Source organism: Sorex fumeus, unplaced genomic scaffold, assembly GCF_029834395.1.
Source record: "Sorex fumeus unplaced genomic scaffold, SorFum_2.1 ptg000122l, whole genome shotgun sequence".
In the NCBI taxonomy this organism is placed as follows: Eukaryota; Metazoa; Chordata; class Mammalia; order Eulipotyphla; family Soricidae; genus Sorex; species Sorex fumeus.
This window is the reverse complement of record NW_026606179.1, coordinates 51,076,332-51,092,578: the sequence shown is the minus strand read 5'-3', so window position 1 is coordinate 51,092,578 and position 16,247 is coordinate 51,076,332. Positions and strand designations below refer to the sequence as shown.

The 16,247-nt window shown below is 44.1% G+C and overlaps 1 protein-coding gene and 1 pseudogene across 2 annotated transcripts in view; both read right to left on the bottom strand.

Moving 5' to 3' along the window:
* Nucleotides 1-16,247, bottom strand: part of LOC130044522 (cytochrome b5 type B) — a 267,802-nt gene that overhangs the window by 235,068 nt on the left and 16,487 nt on the right. For both annotated transcript variants that reach the window (XR_008795395.1, XM_056137272.1), the window contains exon 4: nucleotides 3,580-3,608. Coding sequence is in view for 1 of the 2 variants with exons in the window: in XM_056137272.1 (XP_055993247.1) it covers nucleotides 3,580-3,608 (29 nt within the window). In the remaining variant the exon portion in view is untranslated. The remainder of the gene's footprint in view (nucleotides 1-3,579; nucleotides 3,609-16,247) is intronic.
* LOC130044541 (uncharacterized) lies at nucleotides 11,691-11,789 on the bottom strand (annotated as a pseudogene).

Sequence of the window (16,247 nt, the reverse complement as noted above, 5' to 3'; positions counted from 1 at the left end):
ATATATGCCTATATATGAGTATATGTAATATGGGCTATGGGTTAGTGCTGGGTATAGTATTTTGGATAAAGTTTTCTCATGTTTTTCGCATATTCTAGAATTAATGTTTTAAACAGGAAAACACACACACACACACACATATAGTGTGTGTGTGTGTGTGTGTGTGTGTGTGTGTGAATTTTGAAGCAGTGTCATCTAACTTAACTACTGGCATCTGGCTATATGTGGTTTTTGTTTTTAAAGGAGAAACTCTTCCCACCCACCCCTGCTTTTGGGTCACACCCAGCGATGCTGAGGGGTTACTCCTGGCTCTGCACTCAGAAATTACTTCTGGCAGTGCTTGGAGGACCATACGGGATGCTGGGGATTGAAGCCGGGTCAGCCACGTGCCGTGCAAACACCTTACCTGCTGTCCCATCCTTCCAACCCATCTTCGTTTTTCTTTTTCCCTTTCCATATTTTGGGACCGCACCTGGCTGTGCTCAGGATTCTCCTGGCTCTGCCCCAGGGATTCCTGGTAGGGCTCCAGGGACTATACCGGGTGCTGGGGATCAAACCAGACCAGCTGTGTGCAAGGCAGTCGCCCTTCCGGCTGCTAACTTTAAGGTCTGGTTCTCCCATGACCCAATGACTGAGTAGCCCTTCTAGTGGGAACAGCTGCGGTCTTGGTATTAAAAAATGTTGAGGCTGGGGCTGAAGCAATAGCACAGCAGGTAGGGCGTTTGCCTTGCATGCAGCTGACCCAGGTTCGATTCCCAGCATCCCATATGGTCCCCTGAGCACAGCCAGGAGTAATTCCTGAGTGCATGAGCCAGGAGTAACCCTGTGCATCGCTGGGTGAGACCCAAAGAGAAAAAAAAAAATGTTGAGGCCAAGAAAGCTAGCTGAGGTTCAAGACTGAAAATGATTTTCTCTGCCTCAACATGCTTAGCACTGGGGCTAGAGCAATAGCACAGCGGGTAGGGCGTTTGCCTTGCACACGGCCAACCCGGGTTCGATTCCCAGCATCCCATACGGTCCCCTGAGCACCCCCAGGGGTAATTCCTGAGCGCAGAGCCAGGAGGAACCCCTGTGCATTGCCGGGTGTGACCCAAAAAGCAAAAACAAAACAAACAAACAAAAAAAAAAACCATGGCTAGCATTCTATACATTTAAGACCAGCAGAAAGCTGCTCAGGACAAATTTTGAATGTCAGCCAGGAAGGTTTGCTTAAAACCGGCAAGCTGGCATGTAAAGCCGCAACATGAAACAGGGAAACTTACTCAGATATCTCCAAGAGCACCCCAAGAAACAAACACTTTCAAAGTGGGACCCTTGAGAACTCAACCCAGAATAGAAATTCTCCCGCTGAAGAGACGGAGGCCCCAGGGCCTCAGAGTCCCGAAGCGCTGCTGAGGCTGGGCCAACAGTTCCCGGCTCCCAGAGACAGTGCTCCCTTGCAGGGAGAAGCATGCGAGCACCACATGGAGCTGTGATTCCTTTACCTTTACGGCAGATTCCACTGAACTCTTACCCTCCCCCCTCAACTGAATCACTGTATTAGTGATTAGGTATCTGGGCTGTTTCTGATATTTCGGTATCTTAAGTTCTGTAGTTCCTTGTACAGGGTTCCTGTTACAAGTGTACACCCATTTCTCTTGAGTATAATCTCCAGTACTGAGTCGACAATTTCAAAGTGTTTTACAAAGTCATCATATCCCTTTTACATCCATAAAATGTAGATCTACTTCCTAAGTATCTCCTATTTTGGTATTTAAAATTTTTCTTTGTTTTTATCTTGTTTGCTTTTGGGCCACAGTTGGCTGTGCACAAGGCGAGGGAAACCACACAGGAGTACGGGGAATCAAACTAAGGTCGGCTGTGTGTAGGCAAGCCCACCACCTATTTGAAAAGCCCCAATAATTTCAGTGTCTGACAATCAAGTATGTATGGAATACACTTTTCATTTTACTTTGCATCAACTGAGTTACTTGAAAAGCCAATTTGTAGGAATTCTTTATGTACTCTGTGTTGTGATTCTTTTTTTGTTGTTTTGGGGGGCACCTCTGGAGATGCTCAGGGTTTACTACTGGCTCTGCGCCCAGGGATCACTCCTGACTGGGTCTGGAGGACCACATCGGTGCCAGGGACTGAACCCAGGCCAGCTGTGTGCAAGGCAAGAGCCCACCTCCCCGACCCCCCACTGTACTTTCTGCCCTGTCTTGGGATTCGTAATCTGTTCTAGGCGTACCTAAATCTGCAGCAAGTTTACAAATCAGTTTGTAAGCCTTCTTTATACTCTCTGTAGTGATTCCTCATCAGCTTCATCATACTCATGTCTATGACAGTTTGTAGCTTATGTTTTCAAAATCTTTGAAAGTCTTAAGTGCTTAACATTAAAGGAACTGAATTTACTAATAGTTTCTTGGAAGTATGCATTCTCAATACTCTGTTCATCACTTCAAACTAAAAAGATGTAACAATTTTATGAGAAAAAAATGACACATTTTCTGCCTTTATGCATTAAATGCTTTAAGTCAGATATAAGATAAAGATATTCTTGCACATGGCTGACTTTGGTACGATCCCCAGCATCCCATATGGTCCCCCAAACACCACCAGGAGTATCTCCTGAGTGCAGAACCAGGAGTAATCCCTGAGCATCGTTGGGTGTGACCCAAAATGCCAAATAAACAAAACAAAGATTAAATAAAAAAAAAAAGGATATTCTATGCAATCCCTTTTCTGTTTTGTTTTGTTTTGTTTTGTGTCCACACCTGGTGATGCTCAGGGGTAACCCCTGGCTGTGTACTTTGGAATTACTCCCTGCAGTGCTCAGGGGACCATTATTGGGTTGCAGGAAATGAAACCTGGGTTGGCCACAGTGCAAGGCAAACACCCTACTGGCTGGGCTATCACTTCTATCACTTCAGCCCCCTCCCCTATTGTTTTTACACACCAAAGACTACAATCTGTCAAGTAGAGACAATTTTAGGATGGATATGATTAGCTTTCAGAATACCTGTATATGTATTACTACATTACTGTAAGAAATGTATCATAAGTAAACCTTTGAGAAAACCCAAATCCCTAATGACTCTAGTACATATTTTTTTCTTCTGCAAACTGTAAAAGTAGCACCTACACTACACAGCAGTTGTGAAGACTAAATGAGTGTTTTTAAGTGGAAGAAGCAAGGTGGGCTGAGCCGCAGACCAGGCAGGGGCTTAAGAGCAGTCACGTGTCCACGTCACCTCTAAGGGTGATGCCAATTTATATCTCAAAAAAGACTTAAAAACTACTCAAGGCATGAATTTGAGATTACTCAAAATGACTAAAATTCAAATTCAAATATCCAAATGCTAATCAACTACTAAACTGACCAATAATTTTGGCCAGAATTAATTGTCAGAATGTCGTCCTCTTTTTGTCCTGCTGGGGGAAATCAAGCTTGCAAGGCAAGTGGTGCTCTACCACTGCCCCACATCTGCAGCCCTGTACTGTACTCTGCAGTTACTTTACGGAGGTACTTTAGAAAAGAAACCTTGCAAATAAAGGAAAAGATTACACTGAGTACAAGTCTCTTAAGGGGATACTAACCTTTGGCACGCATCACTTTTCGAAGGTTCCTGAAGATGTGTATTAAAAAAAAGAAAAAAGAAAAGACGATTAACAGAGTATATAAATCTTGAGGACTTTTTATCACTACTGTAGCTATCAACAGAACATCATCGTTCATGCATTTTGATGTTTGAAAATTCAGATGTGGAAGGTAGACAGGGAATAATTTCTGATTATATGTTGGTTCTTCCTAATGAAAAATCATGGAGGAAAGCATAGAGAAATTACCTAAATTTTTTCAGATAATATAAAAATGCTTCTGATATAAATTCTACTGAAATGAACTAACATACAGTCACAATGATATGCCTGGTTCAACTGGGCTTGCCACTGGCAGTGGCTAGCAGAGCAATTTCTGACAACATATTAAAAATCTTTTTTTCTTTTGGGGGGATGGGGCACACCCTGCTGTGCTCAGGGCTGACTCCTAGCTCTGTGCTCAGGAATCACTCCTGATGGACTCAAGGGACTATATGGGGTGCCAGGGATCAAACCAGGGTTGGCCCCATGCAAGACAAGCACCCTACTATTACTCTGGTCCCACATTTCTAAAAATAGTAACTGTCAAATGCTCTAGATCACACACATGACTGTTCCGTGGCTAAGAAGGATAAATTGGTTTACTCTCTGAAATCACAGGAATTATGATAGAGGCCTTCTTTTACAATGAAAGGGAAAGGAAGAAAAATACCAAAATAAATTTAAAAATGAAACTTTGGCAATAAAACACAATGACAGAGTAATATAAATAACAACATGACGAATCCTGAAAACATTATGCTAAATCAAAGAAGTCAGATAGAAAATGCCTTATATTATCTAATCAATTCCTCTACATGACCTATTCAGAACAGGCAAATCCATAGAAGTAGAATATAGATCTGTGGTCTCCAAGGGGCCAGGGAAAAGAAGCAGGGAAGGAAGAGAAATAATTACTGTGTATGTGGTGCTTTTTGGAATGTTGCAAAATGGATTCCAATTCTGACTGTGCAGCTCAGTGGACAGGGTGACTGTCCTTGCTCTCTGTCCACGTTATAAGGGCAACTAGACAGTATGGAAACGGGTTTTGGGCGGTGGACAGCCAGCCTTGCTCTGGGAATGGGCAGTGCTGGGAATCAGACCCAGGGCTCCTTCATGCAAAGTCTGTGCTCCATTTGCACCACTCCAGTTATTAAAATTAAACATTTTCATCCAACCAAGGTAAGAGGTTATAGCTGACTCCATTAACTAGCAGTATGGAACAAAGGTTTTTTGACTCACAGCCAGAGGTCAGCAGCCCATTCATTAGCATGATATTTGCAGCCCAAAATACCATCTTTGCCAATAGACAGAGGTATGCTAGAGTGTGAACACAGAATGTTCCACTGGTTAACCACTGTTCTCAGGCATCTCCACGGATTTCCAGAAAGCCTACATACAGGCCTAGACACTGTAGAGCAGAACATGAATGGAATTTTAATTTCATTTAAAAAAAAACTATCATGCAAATGACCAAATGCCCCAAACCTGAAAAAAAAAATTAGTCTATAGGCAAGTGAAACTTCTAATTAAGAGACTGTAGAATGAACACACTGATATATACTATCAAACTTTAAAGCCCTTGATATAATTATTTGGAACATTTCTGCCACAATAATTAAGAATCAGGTTAATTAAAATGTGCTACAGGCCAATCTTTGGAAAATACATTTAAGTAGCTTACAGATTTGGAAGGTGGAAGCGACAGTGGTTATATGTATGAAATTAATTCAGATTTTGCCTTTTAAAAATTCCACTGGGGGTCGGAGAGATAGTACAGAGAGTAAAGCACTCGCTTTGCATGCAGCTGATCTGGGTTCGATCCCCGTCATTCCATTTGAGCTGTGAACTACTAGGAGTGATCCCAAGAACAGAACCAGGAGTAAACCCCCAACATTGCTGGATGTTGCAAAAAATAACCCAGCAAACAAATAAAATAAATTAAAAATTTAAAACTGAGACAGGGGAAGGGAGACAGCTCAAGTCAGAGTAAATGCACTGTACACTGGTACTCTGAGCACTTGGTCCTGAGTAACCCCAAGCACTGCCAAGTATGTACCCTTAAACAAACCCTCTTCCCTTCCTAAACAAACAAAACACACCCAAAACTGTGATAATCTGGAAGCCTTACATGAGAGATCACGGAGTACATGTGTGACTTCAACCTGTACTTAGGCTAAAAGTCATATGGCTTATGTAACTATATGGACCATGTCTCAAAACTTTGACCCATTTTTTAATGACCCAAAGTCCTGGATGCATATTAATGACAGAGAGTCTCGGAAATAAAAAAGTGACTGAGAGAAGCCAGAGAGTGAATCAGGACTATAATACGGGGGCTGAAGAGATAGTACAGCAGGTAGGAAGCTTGCCTTGCATGCAGCCCACCCAATCTCCAGCACCCTTATTGTCCCCTGAGCACCACCAAAAGTAATTCCTAAGTGCAGAGCCAGGAGTAAGGTGTGGCCCAAACACCTGCCCAACAAAACTGTAATATGCAAACTCGTCATTTTTGCTGTTGTTGTTATTTAGGGTTTTTTTTTTATTTGGGGGCCATACTTGACAGTGCTCAGAGCTTACTTATGGCTCTGCACTGAGGAATTACTCCTGGTGGTGCTCAGGGGCCCATACTGGGTGCTGAGGATTGAACCCAGGGTGAGTCATTCAACGCAAGTGCCCTGCCCACTGTACTATTACTCCAGAACCCCCCCCAATAAGCAACACAATAAAAACATATGACAAAAAATGGATTTTTCATTGTTAAATCTACCTGGAGACAAAAGACTAACTGGCCTAACCAGAGGAAAGGGAGACAGTGCAGGGGCTGGGGAGGGAAGGCGGCCACTGTGCATTTCACTCAGCGCCATGGAGGACTTGCTGAAGGCACTGCCTCTTGGGAGTCAAGTGCGTTAGAAACAGCTAGGAAGAAGTCGGAAGTCATTTGTAATTTTACAAAACTGAAAAGAAAAGGGCGTGGGCCCCAGGATGGTTCCCTGGGAGAGCACTGACCTGTCGGCCTACCAGCAGAGTTTGAGCCCTTAGACAGCTGCTATCGGGGACCCTGCACCAGCACAAAACACACAGTCTCAGCAAGAGTGCAGACCGCGGCAAGAACCACAACCCAAACCACCCCATGCACAGTCTAACCAAGTGTATGGTTGGCTCTTTCCAACAGCAATGGAAAAGGGAGAAACAGCGAAAAGAAAGAAACGTGGGGAGGGCAGAAGGAAGGGCAGCAGGGCGAGGAGGAGGGTCGGAGGAGAAATGGGCTCTGAAACACATTCCTTCACCCCACCCTTCTAGGCTCTATGCACTGTCCCCACGAAAAACCTGTGCCGAATCTTACAGATGTTTATGTGAAATCCCTACGGCTCAGGACGGCCTTAATGTATTCGTTTGGGGTGTTCAGGCATATCTAACATGGTTTTATTCTTCCCTACACTTTAAGCTTCAGGCAAAACCTTTGGTCAAAAGAACAAATACATGATCTTTGGCAGGGGATGCCCAAATGGGAATGCTTTCAGTTATGAGGGCAGATCAAAACCAGAGTTCTAGGAACAGTCGTACTGAGTTATTAATTAAATACATGTCTGTCCATCTCCCACACGGAGCGTGGGATATACTTCCAAATAGTCCAGCAGCTTTGAGTCCACTCTGATTTTAGCTGTTAACTGTTTAGGGCTGCAACAATAGAAGAGGGTATGGCACTGACCATTCACATGGCCCAGCACCCCCCAAGCCCACCAGAAATGCTCCCTGAGTGCAGATCCAGAGTGAGCCCTGAGCATCGCTAGGTATTGGCCCCCAAACAAAAAACAACTTTTTAATAAACTAATTTCAAAAAGTTCACTTGAATTTGCTGAGGCTGTAGTTTCCTATAAAATAAATCAACAGTGGGCTGGAGCAATAGTAAATAAATAAATAGTAGGGCGTTTGCCTTGCACGCGACCGACCCGGGTTCAATTCCCAGCATCCCATATGGTTCCCTGAGCACTGCCAGGAGTAATTTCTGAGTGCATGAGCCAGGAGTAACCCCTGTGCATTGCCAGGTGTGACCCCCCCCTTCCAAAAAAAAAAATCAACAGCATATAAATGCTAAATTGAGGGTTCCATCCCCAGGACCCCATATGCTCCCCTGAGTACTGCCAGGAGTGATCCCTGACTACAGAGACAGGAGTAAGCCCTGAGCACTGTTGGGTGTGGCTCAAAGAACAAAAACAAAAATAAAAGCTATACATGAATTTTACAGAATAAAAGGAACTACGTCATTTTATAAAAACTTTTAATAATGCTGCTCATAAATGAAAATATACCTAATACCTTAAATATAAAATAAGGTCAACACTAAATCGGTTTCCCTGTTTGTAAAAGTTAAAGGTGCAGACCAGGTTAATTTGAATTCTTTGTTTGCTTGCTTGGGGGGGGGGGGGGGGCGGGTCACACCCAGCAGTGCTCAGGATTATTCCTGGCTTTGCAGTGAGGGATCAGATCTCCTGGTGGACTCCGAGGATCATTTGGGAATCTGGGTCGGCAGCACTCAAAGCAAGCACCCTCACCCGCCGTACTGAATTCTTAAGTCATAATTTTTTCTAACTTATGCGCATCCTGGCAAACCCACAGCCTGGTCTCCCAAAGGTCAGGGAGAAGGAACCCTCCTCTCCCGTGGCTCAACGGAGACGCACAGGAGCCGCTACCCCACACACAGGACGGCCGTGTCACAGCTGGCGGGTGCGTGGGGGTGTTCAACCAGATGATCCTCCCAAAGTACAGCCACATGGCTCTGTCCTCTCTGCTCCAGTTACAAGGACAAAGAAATGTCTCCCAACCCACGCCCCATGCTAGGGGTTTGTGTTGGTAACAACAGTTTACCCAGCAGCCCTATTTACACGACTCCCGCAGAAGAACCTGAGAAAAACCCGGGCTGTGGACTTCGGTCACCGGGATATGGGAAACAATGCTCAGAATTACCATTAGGGCTCCATAGAGTATGCGGGCAGCACAGTCTACCTTCACCCTGAGCAGTCTGTACTGAGACTCCCATAGGTTTAGGACATACATAGGAGCTCATGGTTGAACTCCTCACTCGCGTGCTTGCCATTCTTAAAGGATCTCAAGTATTTAAAATCAGAAGTGTCTCAAGCCACAGGACACCGTCAGCAAGTTTAATAAGTACTTGGCTGGTCGGGTAATTTTGCAGCTTTTTATTTAGAATGTATTTTGGCATCTAGGTGGGTAGGAACTGAAGAAAAAGAACCAGGAACTCTAAATTTGAGCAGTACTAAAAATTTTTCCTCCATATGACAAGACTCATGGCATGAGGTATCACTGTATGAATTTTAGTGTGAAGTTCATCATGGAACCTAAACATTATCTGCAGCCAAATACACGGTTCCAACATCTTATAGTACCAACCATGACACAACCACGGTGTATGAATCTTAAGCTTTCTCACAAAGCTCCAATGTAATAACATCTCTCCCATGATAAAAAAAATACTGTTTACCAATCACTACCTTACAAGGCATATATCCCTCGAGTCAGTTCAGTCATACAAAAAGTCTATCCTTGCACCGAAGAGAAAAATCCAAAGGTGAAAAATACCTTCTAAAACAAATTTTAAGGCTGGTAGATGTGGCTTGGAGTAGAACACTTGGGCCGTATGTGCAAGACCCCAGGGTCCATCCCCAGCATTATCAAATAAGAACAAGAATAAAAACAAACTTGGGGGCCAGCAAGATGGTGCAGTTCTTGCCTTGTACACAGCTGATCCCTACTCAGTTTGACCCCTCAGCACCTCAGCACCAAGTCTCCAAGCACCAACTTGAGCAACCCCAGGGTACAGTGCCAGGACTAAGCCCTGAGCACCACTGGGTGTGACCCCCAAACCAAAAAATATAAAATAAAATTGTATGCAACTCTCTCAAGAACCCTCGTGCTTAGTTATATAACACATCGGTGCATAAAACAATGAAAACAGAATTTCTGCTGGGACCCAGGAAGTAAAAAAACTTGTTTTACTACTAGGAAGCTAATTTGAAAAGGATTTGACACTGTCTTGTAAAACTACCCTTCATTTTAAAACAGATCTTATCAAGAAGTCTTTAATCGTTGTGATCCTTCAACAAAGAGCATTTTGTCTTAAAGAGTGATTTTTCCTTTACATTTCAAGCTTTTAAAGCCACTATGCTAAAAATTAGATAAAAATAAAGAATAACTAGACAATGAGACAAAAATTGTTTGGTAAACAGTAATCACTAGTCATCACAAAAGCCACCCAGGACACAAAAATATATCCAAGTGCAACTGACAGACTGCATCTAATATGAAGGAATTCATTGAATTTTTCTAAGTTAAACTTCTCCACAAGCAACACCAGCAGTATAGCCATTTGACCCCTGGCACCCCGACAAGCAACTACAAAGGCACGCAAGCACAGTAGTCATGTGCAACCCTCAGAGAACACTGCGACCAAAGATGTGTGTGTGCACAACTACAACTGAAGAGGAAGAACTGGGTCTCACAACAAAGGAAGGAAAACGCTGTACTTTAAAAGCATGCTGAGGGGCTGGAGTGATACCACAGCGGGTAGGGCATTTTGCCTTGCACGCAGCCCGACCCAGGTTCGATTCCCAGCATCCCATATGGTCCCCCGAGCACGGCCAGGAGTAATTCCTGAATGCATGAACCAGGAGTAACCCCTGTGCATCGCTGGGTGTGACCCAAAAAGCAAAAATAAAATAAAATTAAATTAAATAAAAGCGTGCTGAAAGGCAAGAGATGGTACAGTGGGCGGGGTGCCTGCCTTGCATGCAGCCGACCTTGGTTTGATCCCCAGCATCCCGTATGGTTCCCTGAGGATTCCTGAGTGAAGAGCCAGGAGAAACTCCCGAGCACCACCACGTGTGGCCCCAAAACAAAAAAAATAAAGAACATGTTGAGGAGTCAGAGAAAAAGTTCAGTAGTTCAGGTTTTATCTCCAGTACCCAGAATACTGCCGAATGTGGCATGTGCACATGAGCACGTACACACACGCACACACGCACACACACACACAGAATGTATAAAAGAGGAGAGCTGTAGCTCACTACTAAAACTTGGGTCAATCCCTGATGCTGCAAAAATAAATAAAATGGTTGATTAAAACATGTATACATATATTAAGCAGATTTTTTTCCCAAAAAATAAGAGATCAAATTTTGATTCAGCAAATGTGAGCTCATCAAAACTTTTGTCTACAGAACTCTAAGTATCTATTTAAAAGAATGAATAGAGAAGGCTGGAGAGAGAGTACAGTGGTGCTTGTCTTGCACGCGGCCAACTTGGTTTGATCCCTGGCGCCCCATATGGTCTCCTGACCTTGCCAGGAGTGATTCCTGAGTGCGGAGACAGGAGTAAGCCCTGAGTAATGAGTAATGCCAGGAGAGCCCCCCACCGAAAAAAAAAAAAAAAAAAAGAGCGAGAGCGAAAAAGCGAGAGAGAGATCTTCATAAAATTAAAAAAAAAATACTAGGAAAACTTAAAAGTAAGGCACATGTGGCTGGAGGAAAAAATACAGCAGATAAGGTGCTTCCTTGCCTTATCTGACCAGGCCTGACCAGGGTTCGATGCCCGGCAACCCATCGTGTACCCTGAGCACCTCCAGCAGTGATCCCTAAGTGAAGAGCCAGGAGGAAGCCCTGAGCACCTCTGGGTGTGGCACAGACACAAAAGAGAGAGAGAGAGAGAGAGAGGTAAACAAAACAAAATGTACAGAAAATGGTCAAGCTATTAGGATTATAATTTATAACAAGATTTGACCAGTGAAGTAGCTAACCCTAGATATTAACTGTTGAATAAATGAAAAGCTGGTGCACCTTCTTCTGGGATTTTTTGTTTTGTTTTTTGGGACACACTTGGTGGTGCTCAGGGCTCACTTCTGGCAGGGGTCAGTTCCAGGTGTTGTGCTGGGAACTAACCTGGGCTGGCCACACGCAAGGCCAGTGCCCCACCAATGCGCAATCACTCCAGCCCCTCTTCCACATATTTATTTATCGTGGTACTAGTGATCAAACCCAGGACCGCATACATACAAGGTATAAATTTTATGCTTCATTAAAAAATATCCTTGTGCAGGGCCATGCTAATCTTCTCTGTATTGTTCCAATTTTAGTATATGTGCTGCCGAAGTGGGCTGGAGCGATAACACAGCGGTAGGGCATTTGCCTTGCATGCGGCCGACATGGCCAACCCAAGTTCAATTCCTCCACCCCTCTCGGAGAGCCCGGCAAGCTACCGAGAGTATCTCACCCAAACGGCAAAGCCTGCGGCAAGCTCCCCATGACGTATCCGATATGCCAAACACAGTAACAACAAGTCTCACAATGGAGATGTTACTGGGCCCGCTCGAACAAATCGAAGAACAACGGGAGGACAGTGCTACAATGCATTAAAAAATATGGAAAAAATACGGAACACGCCACAGATCCTGGCCGTTCTTGCGCAGGCCCGCCACACTTTTATTGTGTGGGCTGAAGCAAGCGCCTGGCCAGTGTCCCTCCTGAACCGACCGCTAACTGAGAGATAAAACTACTACGGAATACAAAAATCAAAAGAGACTTGATGGAACGCAAATATTTCTAGGTTAGCTGCAGACTGTGGAGGCACACAAACTGGCACAGAAAATACTAAGTCTGTTTCTAAGGTAAGTTTCCATAACCAAAACAGTTCGGGGGGGAAAAATAATTTTTTTTTTAAGTGCTAGGAATCAAAGCTAAAGCGTCACACACACAAGACAAGTGCTTTAGGGCTGAGCCACATGCCTGGCCTGACAAGAAAAATCTCAAGCTTAGGGGCTAGAGTCATAGCACATTGGGGAGGGCACTTGCCTTGCACTTGGTCGGCCCGGTTTCAACCCCTGACATATGGTACCCCAAGACTTCCTGGAAGGGTCCAGAGATGTGATTCAAGTGGTCACAAGTGGTCAGATCCAAGTCTGGGGGGAGGCCCTGAGCTCAGAACACCACCAGTGTGACCCAAAAAAACAAAAATAAGTAAAAAAAATTCAGGTATTACCAATCTAATAGCGACCAATTATTTACCTGTGCTATAAACCAGCATGAGTTAAAAAAAAAAATACCTGGAAGGGTCCAGAGATGTGATTCAAGTGGTCACAAGTGGTCAGATCCAAGTCTGGGGGGAGGCCCTGGGTCCCACTCCTGCAGTGAACACAAGTGGATGTAGCCCTGGGGGCTCCCAGGCACTAATGATCCTGAGCATTGTGGGGAGAAGCCCCACAACAATCATGTAAACATGTAATAAACAAAAAAAGGAATTTAATTTAACTATGTTGGGAAAAAGACCAAAACCACCTGCTGGACTTTCCCATCTTGCCTTTTCTGGGCCTCCCTATTCTGAGACATGATGCTGAAATTAATCAGTGACCTTGGAAGGGCCTCTAAGGACTGAAGTGAAAGCTGAACAGTCACTGGTTCGAAGGGCTGGAGTGCATTCTCTGAATTAGGAGGGACCAAGCTCAATCCCTGCACTGCACCATCCCTCCAAGCACCACAAACCTCGAGGGCAAGTAGGAGGGCGGGAGTACAGAAGGAGGGAGGGAGGGAAAGGCAATCACATGCCTCTCCCTTTAAGACAAAAGCTAGAAATCATTCACATTAATGAGAAAAGCATGTCAAATGCTGACATGAACTCTGGCCCCTTGGGAAAGTTCTTGAAGGAAATTATGAAATTATCTCAATGACCACATTAACAGTAGGAGGGAGGACCAGGAAAGTAGTTCAAGGGGCTAGAGCACAAGCTTTCATTCAAGAGCCTTGGGTTTGATCCCTGAGCACCGCTGGGAACAATCTCTGAGCACTGAGCTAGGAACAGACCCCAGGCATCACTGGTTACGGAAAATTTTTTTAAAATGGCAAAATGGTCTTCATAACAGGCATGAACAAAGTTTCAGTAGCCTGGATATAAAAGTTCATCAGCTCAAGACTCTAACTCTTCGTTTCAATGAAGGCTGAGAAGACTGAGGAAACTGTGGAAGAAAAATCTGCAACCAACAGGGGTAGTTTGTAAAGTCTCAGAAGAGACCCCAACTCCACAGCTTCAGGCCACTTCCATTATCTGAAGGTAAAGCAGGATGTCCTGGGCCTGGGGAAGTGGCAGGAAGGGATTCAGGTGGCCTAAGATAAGTGAAGATGTTCAATACAGAGGAAACAGCCTTTATTATTAATACTATAAATCACTCAGGGTGCCTAAATTTTTTAAAAGGAAAGAAGAAAACATTCTTATATTGGAAGATACTACAAAGGATTTGTGCGGTTGGAGAAAACAAAAAGACAAGTTAATGCCTGCATTTAAGCTTCAAAGGATAGGCTCTTTCATTAGAGGATAATAGAGCTGGTTACTTTAAGTTGAAGCCAATGCTCATTGATTGCACTGAAAATCCTAGGGCTTTAAGAATTAAGAATTAATTCTAGGCTAGGGAGATGACTCAAAGGACTTCAGCACAGGCTTTGCATGTGTGAGCCCGGGGTTTAATCCTCGCACACAGGATCCCCTGAGCACTGCCAGGAGTAAACACTTTGCAGGAGTTGGGAGCAGTCCCTGAGCAAGACCAGATGTGACTCAAAAACAAAATTAACTCTGCTCTGCTTGTGCTCTGGAAAAGGTACAAAAAATCTGTAGGACAGCACAATTATGGCAACATTGCTAGAAGTCCACCATAGAGACCTTCTGCTCAGAAAAAAAATTCCTTTCAAAATATGACTGCTCACTATATGGACACTTAGATAGTGGAGGAAGTAACTGCAGACAGGAGAGAAAGAGCAAGAAAATTGGAGTTTAAAATCAGAAGTTGAGCATAAAGATAGGACTGAATTATCATGAGACTGTGATCTCAAGATAAAACTTTAAGAGGAAAAGTCTCTTACAAAGGAAGTGGTTTCTTGAGATGGAATCTCCTGGTGAGGAAGCTGTGATCATTACTGAAAAGGCAAGATAAGATTGAGAACATCACAATCCACTTAGTGACAAAGTGTGTCAGGGTGGAAAAGGTTTACTCTGATTTTTTTTTGTTTGGGGGCCACGCCCAGTGACTGAGGACCTTATGAGATGCCAGGGATAGAACCTGGTCGTTTGTAAGGCGAGCACCTTGCTGGCTATATTATCTCTCTGGCCCAATTTACTCTGATTTTAAAAGTTCAACTGTGGGTAAGATAGTATCAAAGAACTTGGTATGCCACAAAGAAATCTGCTCTTATTTTTCTGTTGGGGGCCACACCCAGCAGTGCTCAGGGGATACTCCTGAGCTCAAGAATCATACCTAGTGTGCTTAGGGGACCACATGGGATGCCAGGGATTGAATCCATGTCAGCCATGTACAAGACAAACACCCTACCTGTTATACCCCCTACAAAGAATTCTTTCAGGAAAGAAAAAGGCAATCAGAGCTATTAAGCGTAATTGTCTTATTTTAAGAAACTGAGGAAAGGGGCAAAGTTCCAACCTGGGCCAGCCACATGCAAGGCAAACGCCTTACCCACTTGTACTAGTTCTCCAGCGTCCACAATAAAATACTCCTGGGGTACATTTTCCTTTTGACATAATGATAGTATATACTTATTAGACCCCCATGCAGCGTGACATAGCTTTCACACGTTCTGGGAAACAAAACACATCCATGTGACTGGCTTTACTGCAGCCTCAGGATCTCCCAGGCATGCCTGTACATGAGTTAGGCAGTCAGGACAAACCAACAGTGCTCACAAAAGTGCTTTAAAAAGGCAGTTCACCCCCAGTCACCAGCGACTCAACTGTTCAGAGCAGCAGAATGTAGCAAGACAGAAGAATTATTTATACACACACTCTGGACTGAGAGCAACAGATGGCAGACCGTGTCAAGCAATCTCTCGTGTTGAAAGAATTCTTGTGTTGAGGCCAACTGCTAACTATTGTGTCAAACTTGTTCAGCAATTCTGCTCCAGGAGGAAGAAGCAACAAGAAAAAGGGAGGGAGCTTCACTTCCAAGATGTTCTCAGCAGCAACTAAACATAGCTAAAGGGCGGAGCCAAGGGCCCACATAGGGAGCTGCACCACCCGGCAGTGAGAAGTGAAATGGTTTCCTATGTTTTTCCTGGTATGCAATGCAATGTACATTAAGGGTTTTCAACATATAATCATTCCAGGCTTTTTTGCTGTATCACCAAGTAAATGGGCACGGTATGGGCCTATCTATGCCTACAGAATGAGAGAATTAGATCTGAGAAATAGAAACACAAAGGCCTATACAGTCGACAATGAACAGTCTACAATTCCTTCCAATCTTCTAAGAGAAAATCCACTTTCCAAATCTTTTTCCGACACAGAATCATCAATTTCCTGTGTTACTTAATATAAGTAAGTAAAGTAAGTAAAGGCCCTCCCGTTGATCGTCAATTTGCTCGAGCGGGCCCAGTAACGTCTCCATTGGAGACTTTGTTGTTACTGTGTCTGGCATATCGAATACTCTCGGTAGCTTGCCGGGCTCTCCGAGAGGGGCGGAGGAATCGAACTCGGGTCGGCCATGTTGGCCGCTTGTAAGGCAAACGCCCTACCGCTGTGCTATCGCTCCAGCCAGTTACTTAATATAAGAATAAGGAATG